This window comes from Chiloscyllium plagiosum, chromosome 16 (genome assembly GCF_004010195.1).
Source record: "Chiloscyllium plagiosum isolate BGI_BamShark_2017 chromosome 16, ASM401019v2, whole genome shotgun sequence".
Classification (NCBI taxonomy): Eukaryota; Metazoa; Chordata; class Chondrichthyes; order Orectolobiformes; family Hemiscylliidae; genus Chiloscyllium; species Chiloscyllium plagiosum.
The window spans coordinates 1,778,494-1,795,883 of NC_057725.1; the positions used below are offsets into that span (position 1 = coordinate 1,778,494).

A 17,390-nucleotide genomic window follows, 5' to 3' on the forward strand; every position below is an offset into this window, starting at 1 on the left:
CTCTGATGCTGCCTGAACTGCTGTGCTCTTCCAGCACCACTAATCCAGAATCTGGTTTCCAGCATCTGCAGTCATTGTTTTTACCTCAGTGAATCAGGTCAGCCTGGGATAACTCAATGGTTTCAATCATCTTATTCTTTTAATGTCAGATTTTTAAAAACTAAATTCAAATTCTACCCATCTGCTGTGGTGGGATTCAAACCCAGATCATTATCTGGCCTCTGAATTCTTAGTTTAGCAACAAGATGACTAGGCCATTGCATCCACTGGTATTTCTAAAGTTACAGTTTCTGCAATTACCCCCACAGCATTCACTGATGAGAGTTCACTTTCAATAGACATGCATTTGAACAAAAGATAACTGGTTATGAGCCTTCCCAAATTCACAATCTTGGCCATGTAGAAGAATATGGATAGCAGACACGTGGCAATACCACAACCCACACTTCACACACTACTCCGACTTGGCAATGTATTGTAGTCCCCCTGTCACTGGGTCAAAACATTCTGCAGCTCCCTCCTTAACAGCACCAGATGGATCAAGTTAGCTCACCACCAGCTTTTCAAAAGCTATTAGAATGGACATTAAACATTGGCCTTGCCAAAGCTCAACATCCAGGAAAAACTTAAAACTTTGTTCTCCCACACAATTTTAGATCAGAAACACTGATTTCTGTTTTCTTACTGATATTGCTCAATTTAGAATGGGGCAAGTTTTCATGTTTGTAGGAAATCATCTCGTCTCTTTTCTCCATGTGCCATTCAATTCTACTGTACTCAGTATTACAATGCCAATGACTTTGCAAGTATAAAATATACATATATAATTCATGCTTTAGTCTTGACACAGCTGGAATAAGAAGTTTTAAATATCTACAGGTATTGATAAGATTTGGATTTTGATACTGAAAGTAAAGCAGCTGTGTTTCTTTCCATTGTCAAATAGATTCTCCATAAATCATCCTAACCTAATCATAGTTTACTTCCAAAAAAAAAAGTATATTTTGTTAAAACAAACCAACGCTCCCTGGCAATCTATTTCTGTAGATCTTACAAGATAATTTGTTCTCCGTACCAGAACCTCGCTGACTTACATTTTAATTTATTGAATGTGGAGAATCATGTTCGGATCAAGGTTAAACTAGCATTACTGGTGGGGCTCCAAGCTCTCAATAAATTAGTTTATTTCAAATGTAAACATACACTGCCCGAGTTTACCATTTATCCTCAATTCGAACAGTTGAAAAGTTCGGATAAAGTTGCCATGGCCTTGCCAGACCACAGAGCTGCTCTCTCATTGGAGTTTGGTGTTTAATCCGAGGGTCACCATGCCTCAGGCGAGAAGGGTTGAGAAGGGGAGCCCTTCATGGTAACCTCAGTCAGTGCAGGAATTGAACCTACACTGTTGACATCACAAACCAATCACCTAACCAACTGAACTAATCATGAGGCTAACTAAGTAGTCATACAGCACAGAAACAGTCCCTTCCGTTCAACTTGTTCACATGATCAGACACCCCAATCTGACGTAGTCCCATTTGCCAGCATTAGGCCCATATCACTCTAAACCGTCCCTGTTCACATATCCAGACAGTTGCCTTTTAAACATTGTAATTACCCATCCCAAACACACACCACCCTCTGCATGAACAAGTTACCCCTCAGGTCATTTTTAAATCTTTCCCCTCTCACCGTAAACCCATGCCGTCTGGTTTTGGACTCCCCAATCCTGGGAAAAAGATCTTAGCTATTTACCCTATCCATGCTCATGATTTTATAAACTCCTACAAGGTCATCCCTCAGTCTTAAACGATCCAGGGAAAACAGACCCAGCCTATTCAGCCTCTGTATAACAAACTCTCCAATCCCAGCAACATCCTTACCAATCTTTGAGGCATCCTCTCAAGTTAAGTTTTCAAGGAACTATACACTGCACCTCATGGTCTCTGTTTGGCAAGACTGAGGAGTGACAGATGGAGTTTAATTTAGATAAATGTGGTGAAGTGCTGCATTTTGGTAAGGCACACCAGGGCAGGACTTATACATTTAATGGTAAGGCCCTAGTGTGCCTTCCCAAAATGCAACACTACACATTTATCAAAATTAAATTCCATCTATCACTCCTCAGTCCATTGGTCCATCTATTCAAGGTCCTGTTGTACTCAGACGATCTTCACTGTACCACCTATTTTAGTGAATTGTTCAAGACCACACAGTTATAATGACAGAAATACTTCTATTAACATATCTTATTTCAGAGATCAAGAAATATGGTTATATTATGGACAACAAATCCAGGTGGATAAATCTATGATCCAGAAAATAGATTTCAATACCTTGATAATTTACAAATTTGAAAAATCAGTTTAAAATGAAAAGGAATCAAAAAACAAACAATAAAAAATTGTATCAATGAAGCCAATAGATTACTCCACAAATGTAGCTAGCCAATTCAATGATTTTCAGAAAGGCAGCTGGCCATTCCTGCCTGTTGCCCGTACAGCTACCAGATCAACATGGCTGACCTTCAGCCACCACATTACTCTTATATCAAACTGTGTATTTCAGAGTAAAACCTCACCATCACCCTACCCAACATCCCCCCCCCAAAAAGTGAAAGACCGACCCTGAACATATTGCACGAAAGGGAGATTTGGATAAGTGTCCCTTGGAAGTGGTCCTTCAAAGGAGTGCCAGTTCTCTTGCTGCTGTATTAACTCCACTGCAATGGGTGCAAGAGGAAAACAAGATCCAGCATAAAAGGCCTCAAGATGTAGGAGCAGAAGGCCATTCAGCCCATCAAGTCAGCTCTGCTCTTCAACCAGATCATGGCTGATCTGACCATTTGTAGCCATGTTACTCTGTACAAAAGGAAAGCATTTGGCCTACGTTGATGAAAGATCCTACTTCACTAATCACTATCTTCCAGCTCTTGGCCCATACTTCTGTAGGGTTTGGAAAAAACAAATATCTAAATACTACTTAAATCTTACCAGAGTTTCTGATTCAAACACCCTTTTGGGTAGGGAGTTTCAGACTGTACCTCCCGGAGACAAAACTCTGATATTGCAGGAGGTTATGCATGTGCCAAGATTGCTAACAAAAACACATCCACGTCCAAGGTTTAAAAGGTGGGGGCCAGTGTTGAGCTGATTCTCCGCCAGAATGCTGACTGCACTGAGCACCAGGCGGATGAGAGCAATGGGGTCTTGGAGCATTGATGGCAATACAATTAGTTTTAAAAAGGTCAGAGGCAGCTTTGTAAAAACAAGTGAGGAAGGCAAAAATGATTTTTGGCAAATAAGTAAACGCCAGTTTGGAATCTCCAGAATGCAAAGACTCAATCTGTAGCTCCAAGATAGGTTTAGATAAATCCACAGGCACAGTGAGGTCAGATATCTTGTTACTGAAGAAAATTAATTGTGTTTCACATCCTCCAGTGGAGAGAGAACACCTCTCTTCAGCATCTGATCTCTCAAGAGATTCAAACTCACTTGTTCACCAACCCACACGGGAAACAGTTCTGCGAGAGGAAAGAAGTGGAACAGGAAACATGAGCTGTGGAACATGAGGACACAGTAAAGGAGATTGTTTCTGACAAGTGTTTTATTTCATTGTGCTACTGCACCAATTAATTGAGACATCCTTCTCCGTTAAGTTAATGATTCCTAGCAGGGGTTATGTAACTGTTTAAAAACAGCTATTTTATATATAAAAAAGTAATGATAAGTAAAATATGGAAAATGCATAAACACAACGGCATCCCCCAATGAGGGAAGTTCCTTTAGGTACACTAAAGGGACAGTTACTTTAAGCAAAATGGGAATCCCACAACAAACTATAGTGCGATCAGGTACCAGGTGCACTCCACAGAGAAGGAGCATAATACACCGTTCAACAAATGTTTGGACACAGATGTTCTTCTACATTTGCCAAATAGCTGGGCGAGTGCACAAGGGAGCAGGAAGAGAAATCCATAGAGTAAGAATGAGGCTAGCCTAGACAAGCAAAACAAGCACAACAAGAATGTCTCCACAAAATATTTTTCTTCCACAGTATCAGGTTGAGTATATAACACCTCCAGTTTTTTTTTCCCCCTCTGTTGTTAATTTATTTTAAACAGAAATGACATTGGCTCGCTCGTGATCATTTGGGTTCACATTTACTAGGATCTCATTTGTCTAAAAAGACTCAATAATACACGTTTAGATTTCATAGGTATCTCAAAATCTCAGCTGTTTTCATTCCCTTGTGTATGTGTAACGTGGAAAATGATTGGTATAACCCAATGTTGTAAGATCAACAGAATGTGCCCTCTCTACAAAGAAAGGAAGTCAATTCAGGTCAATGATTTGGAAAGGATGTCTCATTTTTACACATCAAATCAGAGATTACATGGAGGATTTTTTAAAAAAGAAATCAAAATACAAATTATCCAGAAAGCCCTGTCTTTACAAGGTGGTGGATGCAGATTCAGGAGCAGCCTTCACCAGAAACGTAGCCATGTTCTGATTGTAAACCATTTACAAGCTGACAGAGACACAGCAGCAGCGTGGCACTGATTGTGTTCATGGTCACCTTCGGAGTGCTAATATAATGATCTCAGAGATACAGGTCTTTAGCTTTTGCTAAAGAGATTGGGAGTCTACTCACTGAAGTTCAAAAGAATGAGAGGTGATCTCTTTAAAACATATCAGATTCTTAAGGACCTTGACAGGGTCAATGCTAAGAGGATGCTTCCCCTCATGGACCAGAGGGCACTGTCTCGGAATAAAGGGGCACCAATTTAAGACAGAGGAATTTCTTCTGAGGGTTGTCTCTTTTTGGAACTCCTTATCAAAGACAGCTGTGGGGGCAGAGTCCTTGTGTTTATTTAAGGCTAAGACATTCTGGATCAGTTGGGGAATTAAGGGTTACAGGGAAAGGACAGGAAGTGGATTTGAGAAACATCAGATCAGTCACAATCCTACTGAGAGGCAGAGCAGGCTCAAAAGGGCCAATTGTCCCACTGCTTTTCCTGTTTCTTATAGTCTTTAAAGTGCAAACATTTTAATGTATATGTCTTTGACCAATTGAAAAGCAGCCAACATGACAGTTTGTCTAATGAATTTTTGTTTTAAAAAAGCAAGCACAACTTCAATTGCTCTATTACTCTTAGAGTTACATTAACTTTGAAGATTAGGCATCAGTAAAATAAATTCTTACCAATGGAGCAATACCTGTTAGACTACTAAATGCTGCCATTCTAGAATACAATTGTACAATACAAGCCCTGGAGATGAACCAAGGGTGGATATGGTGATATGGACCATTTCATTGTAATTTCAGTAGCTAAAGACAGACTTAGCTGTACATTTACTGATGTCATCAAATAAATGAAGTGATCAACACAATGAAAAACTCATTCCATTTCTCATCTTACCATATTTATCAACCAAAGAAATTAAAGCACACATGGTTCAGAAAAGATTTACAAGAATGCTGCCAGGGTTGGAGGGTTTGTGCTATGGAGTGTGCTATGGAGAGCTATGGAGGTGTTTTCCCTGGCGCATCAGAGGGGCGACCTTATAAAGGTTAATAAAATCATGAGGGGGCATGGATAGGATAAATAGTCAAGGCCTTTTCCCCAACGTAGGGAAGCCCAAACCTAGAGGGCATAGGTTCAAGGCAAGATGGGAAAAAATTAAAAAGGGGCCTAAGGGGCAACATTTTCATAGAGGGTGGCGTGAGTATGGAATGAGGTGCCATTGGAAGTGGAGGAGGCTGTTACAATTACAACATTTAAAAGGCATCTGGATGGGTATGAGCAGAAAGGGTTTAAGAGGGATATGGGCCAAATGCTGGCAAATGGGACTAGATTAATTTATTTTATCTGGTCAACATGGACAAGTTGGACTGAAGGGTTTGTTTCTGTGCTGTACATCTCTCAGACTATATGCCCACAACAGTGAGAGCACATGCTAAACAACAGTGTCTGACTTACATTTTAGTTACTCACTTAAAATAACTAGCTCCATTTGCTCTCCCAGATAATCACATACAAATAGCAGTATGTGTACCACCCAATACACACACACTTCCCCTTACCCAGACTGGGATTGAAACCCTAGCATCATGAAACTATAATTGTTTAAAATAATGCAGGTGCTGAGATCTGCAATAAAACCTGAAAACTCTGGAAAACTTTAGCAGGTCTGGCAGTGTCTGTGGAGTGAGAAATGGGGTTAAAGTTTCCATTTCAGTGTGACTCCTCATATCAGAGTCAAAACATTAACTCTGTTTCTCTCTCTACAGATGCTGCCAGACCTGCTGAGTTTCTTCAGCATTTTGCTTTTATCTCATGAAGCAATCAATGGTTATTGTAAAACATCCACATGGTGCACAAACATCCTTTTGGCAAGGAAACCTGCCATTGGGTGGTCTGGGCTCCATGTAACTACAGTCCCAGAGCAGTCTGGGTAACGTTTCAGTGTCCTCTCAAGAGGAAGAGTTCACTCAGGGAAAGGGCAGTTAAAGTGGGAAACAGACTGATATTGATAGAAAGTTCAGGCTACTGACAAATATTAAAGTGATTGAAGGTGAAACCATATAGCCTTTAAATCTTAAATACACATCTTTTGTATTTGTTTATTCTGGAGGGGGGTGCAGTAGAGATTCACCAGGATGACTGGGATGGAGCGAGGCTGGATCAGCTCAGGCTGTTTATCTTGTTGCAGAGAAGGTTGAGCAGGGGAATTCGAGAAAGGTGTACAAGATGATCAGGGGCATGGACAGAAAGCAGCTGTTCCCCTTGGTTGAAAGTTCAAAATCAAGGGGAAATACTTTTAAGGTGAAAGGCAGGAGGGTTAGAGGGGATTGGAGGAAAAACATTTTCATCCAGAGGGCAGTGAGAATCTGGAATGCACGGCCTGGGAAGATGATCAAGGAGGGAAACCACAACTATTAAAAGCACTTGTGTCATAATATTCAAGGCTATGGGTCTAGCGTGGGAAAGTGGGACCCATGTAGAATTAATATTTTTAGTCAGCGCAGATTTGATGGGCTGAAGGGCCTCTTCTGTTCTGTAGGACTTTACAATTCTAAATATGTTGTAAAAAGATATTAGATATAGTTCAACTACAGGTCATTAACATGCCTTTATCCTTTAAAGAAATAGCATTTGTTTTCTTCTATCATTACAGGAGTACTGACACTGCCAAAAGGAGTTCTTTATGGCCGTAAAGACAAGGTGTTGGCCCAAGATGAGTGAAAGGCAGGATATAAAATCATATTTATTTCCTAGAAATCTGCTTTCTAAACAAAATGATCTAATTTTTATGGCCACAGTTACACAAAAACAAGAGGGATTTCAATTCAAACTCTGTTCAACATTATATGTCTTCACACTCCTTTGGTTCAGGATGTTCGATAGCTGATCGAGATTGCTCACACAAACATAGTAAACTAAACCTTTATTTCATCCTTTTCTAATAAGATCCAACATTGAAAATAACACTTTTTTAAATGAAACTTTATGGAATAAGATCCAAGTGCTTACACCAACACATCTGGAAAGGAAGATTTGATCATTGCTCCAAGGGTAAGCCACACATCAGTTAAAATATCACAATGCAATGTACAAATACCAGTCTCTTTAATGGGCAGATAATAGACCAGATACAATTGTGTCTGAACAGTTCAGGCTGTGTCTTTTGCTTGGGTGCAGGGGTCAGCTGTGGAAATAAGAGCTGAGGGGCAGTCAGCCAAGACTGGATTCTGGTGATGTGGGGGAATGGCGAAATATCCTGGAAATGTTTTTGATTACCTTTGGGAATCAGGGAATATTTACATGAAAATAATTTCTCCCAGGAGAGTCAACGGGTGGTTCGAGTCCGTTAGGATTGATTGCTTCCACAGGCTGTGCACAATGGGTTTTATTTATTTTATTTTCTTCACCATCATGCTGAAATAACTCCATGTACTAACAGCCATATCGTAGCCATTGAACTAAAATACCATTCTGAGCATGCATAGTGAGTGTGAGAAAGCATCTAGCCAATGTAGAGAAAATGTTGGTCCTGTGCACAAAATTGCTTCAGCAGCATGACAAAATAAAACTAAAAAACCGTCTGAGTTTTATGTTCCAACTGTTTACTATTGAAGAATTACACTGAATTGCAATTCGGATTAAACCATAATGGGCATCAATGGAGCATATTTTCCTACAGTGAGTAACTCTCCTCCTGACTCCCCGAAGCCTGTCCACCATCTACAAGGCACAAATCAGGAGTGTGATGGAATACCCCCCACTTGCCTGGATGGGTTCAGCTCCAACAACACTCAAGAAACTTGACACCATCCAGGTCAAAACAGCTTGCTTTTCTGGCACCACATCCACAAGCAACCATTCCCTGCACCAATAGCACTCAGTGGCAACAGTATATACACCATCGACAAGATGCACTGCAGAAGTTCTCCCAGCCCTCTCTAGCCCAGCATCTTTCAAACCCACAACCACTTAGGAGGACAAGGGCAGCAGATACATGGGAATACCAGTACCTGCAAGTTCTCCTCTAAGCAACTCATTATCCTGACTTGGAAATATGTAGCTATTCCTTCATTGTCACAGGGTCAAAAATCCTGAAATTCTCTCCTGAAGGGCATTGTGGGTCAAAATCTGCAGCAGATAAACAGTGGCAGTTCAAGGCAGCAGCTCACTACCACTTTCTCTCATAGGCAAGGCCTAAAATGGGGACGTGGTTTTAAAATTAGAAGTCACTATTTTAGGGCAGCCATGAGGGGAATTCTACTCCCTTTGGGGGGGGGGGGGGGGGGGGGGGGGGGAGCGGAGGTGGTGTGTGGAATGTACAACTGTGCACCTCTGCCTGAGAGGACAATGGAGACAGGGAAAAAGGTGGTGATTGGGAACAAGATGGGATCGTGGATTCTGAAACAAATAGATTAGCCACAATCTTATTAAATATGGAACAGGTTTGAAGAGTCAGATCATCTACTTTGGCTACATCCTTGTAGGTTTGTATAGATTAATAATTCATTAGAAAACCATGTATCAGAGGTTAGATATGTTCCGTACCAATATATTATAAACTATTTATTTACTAGTTACTTTGAAAGGTTTAGGATGATTACAGAGTTTGAAAGCTACATTTTAGTACTTGCTGGTACATTGCTCATGAGGTGCTCAGCACAGATCACTAGCTAGAACAATAACTACCATTTAACATTAGGGTTGATAGTTAGCTAACAAGATATAAAAGGAGGGATAGCAAGCATGGTCCATTATTCCCTGCATAGTTATCTTAATTCTGGGAGGAAAAATAAAACTAGAAAAATCAAAAGAATAATCAATGGGCAATTTATTTTCTAAATGCCTTTCTCGATCAGCTCCAATGGAGAATTGACAAAGAGGGTAGACAAGGGCTGATTGCTTGGCAAGAAATGGTGTGCAGGGTGAAGGACACATTGGCTGTTGGTACTGGGACCAGAGCAGGCAGGATGGGCAGAATGGCATCTTTCTGCACCAAAATAATTCCAAGAGTCTGGGTAATGTATTCTATACAACAGGTCCCCATTTCTATAAAACACCTTATTAACAGCCTTTTAATGAACAGAAGAGAAGAAGCTACTCAGTCAGGGGCAGGCAGCAGAAAGGACAGCTTGTTTCATTAGAGGTTAGAAAACAGCGAGGATGGTCAATGGTAGCTATTCAGAAGGCCAGGAAGTAAAACCTGGATCCCCAGGAAGGTCAAGTTAGTTCATAGTTTACAGTAACAAATTAGAGTTTGAAATCAAAGATACAAAAATAGGAATTAGCAACAGGAGTAGGTAGAGATAAGTGTGGCGATATCACAATATGAGGGCACTCTATCCCCCAGCTCCCCCCACAAATGGGGATCCTGCTGGATTTTATTGGGTAGCCGAGTGGTGACCCAGTCAATCTCTGTTTACATCTTGGGACAATGATGTCTCAGTATGTCTGAATCAGCTGGCCAATCAGAGGCTGGGCTGCAGGTGGTACAGTAATGCAGAGATTTAGGAGCAAAAGCCAAGTTGGGGGAAGGAGGTTTCAGGTTGGGTTTGAAGGAGTGAAACCGTAGGGTGGGTGGGGGCTGCAGAGGTACAGGGAGTGGCCCTTAGTAGCCAACCTTCCACATCCATGCACCAGATCATCCCAATTAGGGAATGGGGCAAGGCCACCATCAGTAGCCCCTAACGCACCCCCACCATGCCCAAACAAACTCCAACTGGCTATTCCATATTGCCGATGGGCAAGAATGCCACTGCTTTTAACAGCTGGGTACAGAGTTAGTTGTGGTCTAGATGTGAAGAGATCTTTAAGTGATCACGTGAAGGTTTTATTGAGCAATGGGTGATGGAAGTTAAGATTGGACTTTGGGCCCTGAACTGGACTCCCATGACTGGGGAAAGGCGACAGCCAATCCAGAGTTGTCCCTCCCCCCCTTCATCCAGATGTACTTCCCACTCACCAGCCCACTTTCAGTTTGTATATAATTTGGGATCCAAGTACAACACGACGTCCATCCGGTTTTTCATTCACCAGCAGATTAGAGTCCACTGGGAAGGTTCTTTCAGGAGGCGATGACAGTGCCACACTGACCTGCCCTTTAAACTGGGGTTTGTCTGGCTTTCTTTTGTAATTTTTGTCTTAAATTCAACAGCTGCAATGATAAACTGTGCAATTGGATAATCTCTTATTTATCAAAATTATTTCCTGGCATTTTGTATTACATCTGATTGTAAAAATGGATAAGATTAGATAAGGTTCCTTACCCCACAATGCCATAAAAATCGAATAGAAAACAGTTGCAGGATTATCGAACAGGTGACTCGCTCGGGCTGTGGCGCAGATTGAGCTCAGCTTCCAGTAACTGCACGTTTTGTCACACAGAGGGCACATTGTGATGTTGGTACGTTCATTACACATCTCCATGCTACAGGACAGGGAAGGACAGCACACAGGTTATCTCACTGAGGTTCACCAAGAAATAAAACAGTCATGCAATCATCATGAAAAGATTCAGTGGACACGTTCAAGGTAAGGATTGCTGGATTCATTCATGGCAACAATCCAAGAGGTGGACTTGATAAATGAGAGCTGGGTCCAGGGTAACCACCAACGGCCCTCAGGATTCAGTTGAAGAATCCATCAATTGTACTGCAAACTCCCCAGATCCCAGTGGTTCCAGTATCAGTCAGACAAAGTGACAGACTATTCAGGGTGGGCTGTGCCTCCCTGGGTACGGGAGTTATAGTCTGCAAAGGGAAGGTAACTGCAATAGTCCAGGCTAGGTTTGTAGGGCTGGGTGAACACACCAACCCTACACTAAGACAGAGGACACTAGAATAAATCAAAAAACAGATGCTCAAAATCTGAAACAAAAAACAAACAATCTGCTGGAGAAATTCAGGTCTGGCAACAAATGTGGAGAGAGAAACAGAGTTAACATTCCAGAGAGAAGCATCCTGCTTTTTTGTCCCTGTAATAGAGAATCCTGCATGATGCTCACTTGAACCAATTTGGTCTCTAAATTACTTTTTTATTCATTCACAGGATGATGGCATCATTGGCTTGGTAGCATTTATTACCCATCCCTAATTGCCCAGAGGGCAGTTATGAGTCAACCACATTGCTATGGGTGTGGAATCACATAGGTCAGATTGGGTAGGACCATAGTTTCATAGGTCATATACATGGACTTCAGTAAGGCTTTTGATAAGGTTCCCCATGGTAGGCTGATGGAAAAGTGAAGTCTCACAGGGTCCAGGGTGTACTAGCTGGATGGTTAGAGAACTGGCTGGGCAACAGGAGACAGTAGTGGTGGAAGGGAGTTTCTCAAAACGGAGACCTGTGACCTGTGCTGGCACCACTGTTGTTTGTGATACACATAAATGATCTGGAGGAAGGTGTCAGTTGCCTCATTAGCAAGTTTACAGCTGACACTAAGATTGGTGGAGTAGCAGATAGTGAAGGGAACTGTCAGAATGCAGCAGAATATAGATAGACTGAAATGACAGATGGAGTTCAATCCAGTTAAATGCGAGATAATGTATTTTGAAGATGCAATTCCAGAGTGAACTATACAGTAAGTGGAAAAGGCCTGGGGAGAAATGATGTACAGAGAGATATGGGTGTTCAGATCCATCGTACCCTGAAGGTGGCAACGCAGGTCAATAGAGTGGTCAAGGTGGCATGTGGCATGCTTTCCTTCATCGGACAGGGTATTGAGTATAAGAGTTGGCAGGTCATGTTACAGTTGTATTGGACTTTGGTTCAGCCACATTTGGAATACTGCATACAGTTCTGGTCACCACATTACCAAAAGGATGTGGATGTTTTGGAGAGGGTGCAGAGGTGGTTCACCAGGATGTTGCCTGGTATGGAAAGCGTTAGCTATGAAGAGAGAGGTTGAGTAGATGAGGATTACTTTCATTAGAAAGATAAGGTTGAGAGGGAACCTGATAGAAGTTTACAAAACAGAGGTATAGACAGGTTGGATAGCAAGAGGCTCTCTCTTCCCTCCTCCTCCTCCAAACCCACCCACCCGAATGGGGGACTCAATTACTAGGGGTCACAAGTTCAAGGTGAGAGGGGAAAGTTTAGGGGAGATATACATGGAGAGTTCTTTACACAGAGGGTGTGGGTGCCTGAAACACGTTGCCAGCGGAGGTGGTCAAGGCAGGCATGGTAGCTTCATTGAAGACATATCTAGACAGATACATGAATGGGCAGGGAGCAGAGGGTCACAGATCCTTAGAAAATAGGTGACAGGTTTAGATAGAGGATCTGGATTGGCGTAGGCCTGGATGGCCGAATGGCCTGTTCCTGTGCTGTAATTTTCTTTGATCGCTTTCCTTTCCTGAAGGACCTTAGAGACACAGATGTACTGATAATCAGCAATGGATTCATGGGTCACCATAAGACTCAATTCAAATTCCACCACCTGCCATGACGGGATTCACATCTGGTTCCCAGAACATTACCTAGGTCTCGGGATTAACAGTCCAGCGATAATATCACCATGCCATTGCCTTCCCTATTATCAGGATATGATCTTTGGGTGCCATATCCTGTTGTAAATTGATCTGACTTGGAGGTCTGCACAGCCTCCAAAGTGATTCACCTCCTTGAAATTCACTATGAACTGAGTGCTACTAGCTGTGGGGCTGGTATCAACACCCACAAACTTTTATGGAATTACCATCACGTTCCTGCTGGGCAGCCACTTCAATCTCAGTCTGAGAATTTCATTTCTTTATCTTTCCAGTTTAATCCTATGACCTATATAACGCTGGATTATTTATTTCTTCACTCAGAAATTTTCATGTTATTGATCAGTTATCAATTGCACTGGCACAGGATTAAAAAATGCTACACCATCTAAAAACACGACTGTGCAACTGGAGGTAATCACATCATTGAGTGTAACTGATTGCGACACTGAAGGAGACTATTCTCTAGGTAATATGGTGAAACAACTAGTGTACAATAGATAAAGAATCAAACAAACAGAAACTTAAAATATCTAGAAGAATGAAAGAGATTAATAAACTGGATAAATATTCCCAAGTTACTAGTATCTAACATAGACACTTTTCATCAAATAAAAAACGATTCAACATGAAACATTTCTAGTCAAATATCAAAAATAGAGCATTTCTTTTCCAAAAATCAATCATGATGTATTTGGTGAACCCCTGTGATTGGGTTCATGATAACAATACCCAGTGAATAAACTTTTTTTTAAAAAAACCTCACCCTCAATGGCTTCAAGTCAGGTACTACAGTGTTGCTTTGACATTCCGACTGTTTTTCAAACAGTTATTCAATGTGACCTTTCAAAATGCTTCAGACAAACCAAGGGAGCAGTCATTTATGGTAACTTTTACTACGTAGGGAACCGTTTTCTGCTGTAGATCTGAGCAGTGTAGAAACTGGGTTAAAACATCCTCAGATTATGGAAAACAGATCTGATAGTCAACAGGAAACTTTTCAGTACTCAGGCCTTGTAAAGATTCAACCTGATCCCAGTGTAGACTCACTGTCACATCTCAACTCCACAAAAGAAATTTACATTTTAAATTAATGCATTTAAAAAGGTGGTTTCATAACAACTATGGACACGAGGAATACTTTATACCTGACTAAACGGCTTTCCAACTCCTGGCTTTCCTTCCAGGAATGCCCTCATTTTAAAATCCATTCCAGTAATTAAGGTGGTATTGTATGAAATCAAAAGAAACAGGATAAAAATAAAATCAGCTTAGGTAGCTAGCTTGCAATGCAGAATGAGGCCAACGTGATAGTTCAAATTGCACATTGGCGGAGGTTATCACGAAGGACACTCCTTCTCAACCTCCCCCCTGACCCCCTCTCCCCACTCCCCTCACTCCCACCCACCCTCACCCTCGCCAGAGGCATGGTGACCTGGAGGTTAAGCCACCATCAGTTGTCTTGCTTGGTCTAATGGAGCGCAACCTTTTGGTCATCTGGGACCATGGCAACCTTACCTTTGCAATGTTTCAGCCAGAGGCCAAGTACTGTTTCAGGGAGGCAGGATAGAACTGGAAATCAGCTACGTTTATCAATTTTTAGTTACAAAGACACACATTACAAATGTGCACAAAAAAGTGTCAGATCCTGGAGATTTGCTAACACAAATGGGCTCAGATTGTTTGCCGTCACAAGGAAGAACCAGTTCGTAATTCCTGGTGTTATGATGACAGCTCTCCAGGAAGACTTTTAATAGGGTGCTTTCAAACAAAAATACATTGAAGTCTGGATTGAAGTATCCAGCTAAAAATAATATACACACAGTCATGTAGAGTAAGAATGAAATTGCTCTAACAATACCTGGGAATGTTGTAATCAACAGTTGCACAGCCATACAGGAAGACAATGACCCCAACAGTGGATGCTGGGATCAGTAACTGTGTGTAGACTCCAAGCCAGGCAAAGTAGAAGGCAATCTTCTCACCAAAGTACTTCCTGAAAGAGATCATCTGTTCATTTGAAAATCTCAGTTGTTTCCAAACGATCATTAATGTAAATAGAATAAAGATGCAATCCTCAAATGAAAGTTGTGTTTCTTTTTAAAACTATATGTCTGTTGAATGACACATTCCCCTCTCTCCATTTGTTGTACTGTGATGTCTTCTCTATAACCTTTCAAAAGCCAGGTGGGAAAAACTTCAAAGCGCTCAACACCCGTGACTCACCAATTAAGCTTCTTCACGCCATCTGACCGCAGTCAGACTCCATCCAAGGATCTGTGTTAGTAAAAGACACCTTCACATCACATCCAATTGAGAAAGTGGCACAGCCATACAAAGGGACGACACTCTGGGACTCCCAACCAGATCGATTGCCCAAGTGCAGAAACAGGAGAGGACTAACCAGTGAATTCTTGTGATCAAACATAGCTATTTTCAGAATTTAGCCATTTAATAGGAATATGCAACCAGTGAAGCGAAGTTTCAAAAAGTCCTTCAAAAGAAAATTCACTCGAGGGGATCATCTAAACTTTGGCATGAGTTAGATATTGCTGATCAATCCTTTTACTGCATCATGAGATTGTACAGTAAGCTCTGGGAGATCACACACACAAACAGCAAGTAATTAGCAAAACAAAATGGTCTGCTAGGTTCATTGCATGAGATAACAGGCCATCCATCTTGGAGGAGAAAGGGAGGACTGCAGATGCTGGAGATCAGAGCTGAAAATGTGTTGCTGGAAAAGCGCAGCAGGCCAGGCAGCATCCAAGGAGCAGGAGAATCGACATTTCAGGCATGAGCCCTTCTTTCCTGAAGAAGGGCTCATGCCTGAAAAGTTGATTCTCCTGCTCCTTGGATGCTATCCATCTTGGACTCAAAGATAATGTATCTGATTTTTTTTAAAAATTAAACTGGGTAGGAGCTAGGAACTGTGGATGAGAGGGAAAGTTAGGGACTTAAGTACAAAAATTATTTTTAAAAAAAACAAATGGATGGCAAAATGATAATTTAAAACATTACTGAATCAACAAAATTCACAAAAGAGACGATACCACGTTACAATTGTAATAAGCTCTGGTTGAAGCCATTCCAGGAGTTACTCTAAGTGAGACCAGACTCCAAACCGCAGCAAGAAATCATGCCCTGGGACACGGAGGTGCAGAGTAGTGCCCGGGATAAATGACAAGGACAGGGTGAATAGATTTAGAATGAATGTAGCCGATTATAGAGGGGTCTAATGGAAAGATCTAAAGATGATCAAAGGAATGGAATGACAAGAGAAAGGCTCTCTTATTCTGGCTCCTTCTAGTGACCTCACTTAAGGTTAAAGCCAAGGTGTTCAGGATCAGACAGACTGGATGGAACTGAAATACAGATTGGTGGGCGGCACGGTGGCACAGTGGTTAGCACTGCTGCCTCACAGCGCGGTTTCCTCCGGGTGCTCCGGTTTCCTCCCACAGTCACAAAGATGTGCAGGCCAGGTGAATTGGCCATGCTAAATTGCCCGTAGTGTTAGGTAAGGGGTACATGTAGGGGTATGGGTGGGTTGCGCTTCGGCGGGGCCGTGTGGACTTTTTGGGCCGAAGGGCCTGTTTCCACACTGTAAGTAATCTAATCTTAAAAAAAAATTCCTGACAAAAGCTGTGAAGCTAGATTAATTGATTAACACTGACAAAAATGCAGAATCACAGAACCAAGATGGACCAATGAAGTCACAGATCCTCCATGATTCAAGCCAGCAGTGAAATAGGCTCAAGGGGCTTAATGGCCTCAGTTTCCATACAGATGATTCTGATGTTAAAATTTGCTCAGCTTCATCTTCAATGACTGTGGAACTAGGTTATTTTGCTTTAACCATTTACATTTAAACAGATTTTAGCTGCTGCAATAGCCTGAAAACACATTTCTCTGGTGGTCCAGAAAGACTCACCCTAATGACTTCTTGCATGTCATTTTCACTTTCCCAAACTTGGGATTCAAACGCTAAATTTGAACTCAACCTTCAGTGCACAGGCTCATTAAATTGATTCCAGCACTCCACATAGCACTGAGGAAACCATACAGAATGCAGTTTACTTTCACAACAGATAACAGATGGCCAAGGGCAGAAGAGTCTCAAACTATCGAGCTCAGTGTCTCTTCATAGCTCCCTGGGGTGGGAGGATGAGGGGACAATGAGAATAGGGGTGACAGGCTAATGTAGCCATTAGTAATTTCATGGCAACTGACAGGAATTACTCATGGAGTAGCAGTAAGAATTATGAAATCAGGAAAGATACAAAGGTTTCCTCAGGAACGTTAGCCTATTCCACTGTCCCCTTTACTCATCAGTACTGACTGATGGACATGAGCAAGGGGACAAGTGTGGGGAGTTGTTG

General features: G+C 41.7%; 1 protein-coding gene across 10 annotated transcripts in view; it reads right to left on the reverse strand.

Moving 5' to 3' along the window:
• Window positions 1-17,390, reverse strand: part of ano1a (anoctamin 1, calcium activated chloride channel a) — a 238,286-nt gene that overhangs the window by 101,404 nt on the left and 119,492 nt on the right. For all 10 annotated transcript variants that reach the window (XM_043705340.1, XM_043705348.1, XM_043705346.1 and 7 more), the window contains 2 exons: window positions 14,873-15,007; window positions 10,792-10,952 (listed from right to left, as the gene is read on the reverse strand). In XM_043705340.1, the coding sequence (XP_043561275.1) occupies window positions 10,792-10,952; window positions 14,873-15,007 (296 nt within the window). The remainder of the gene's footprint in view (window positions 1-10,791; window positions 10,953-14,872; window positions 15,008-17,390) is intronic.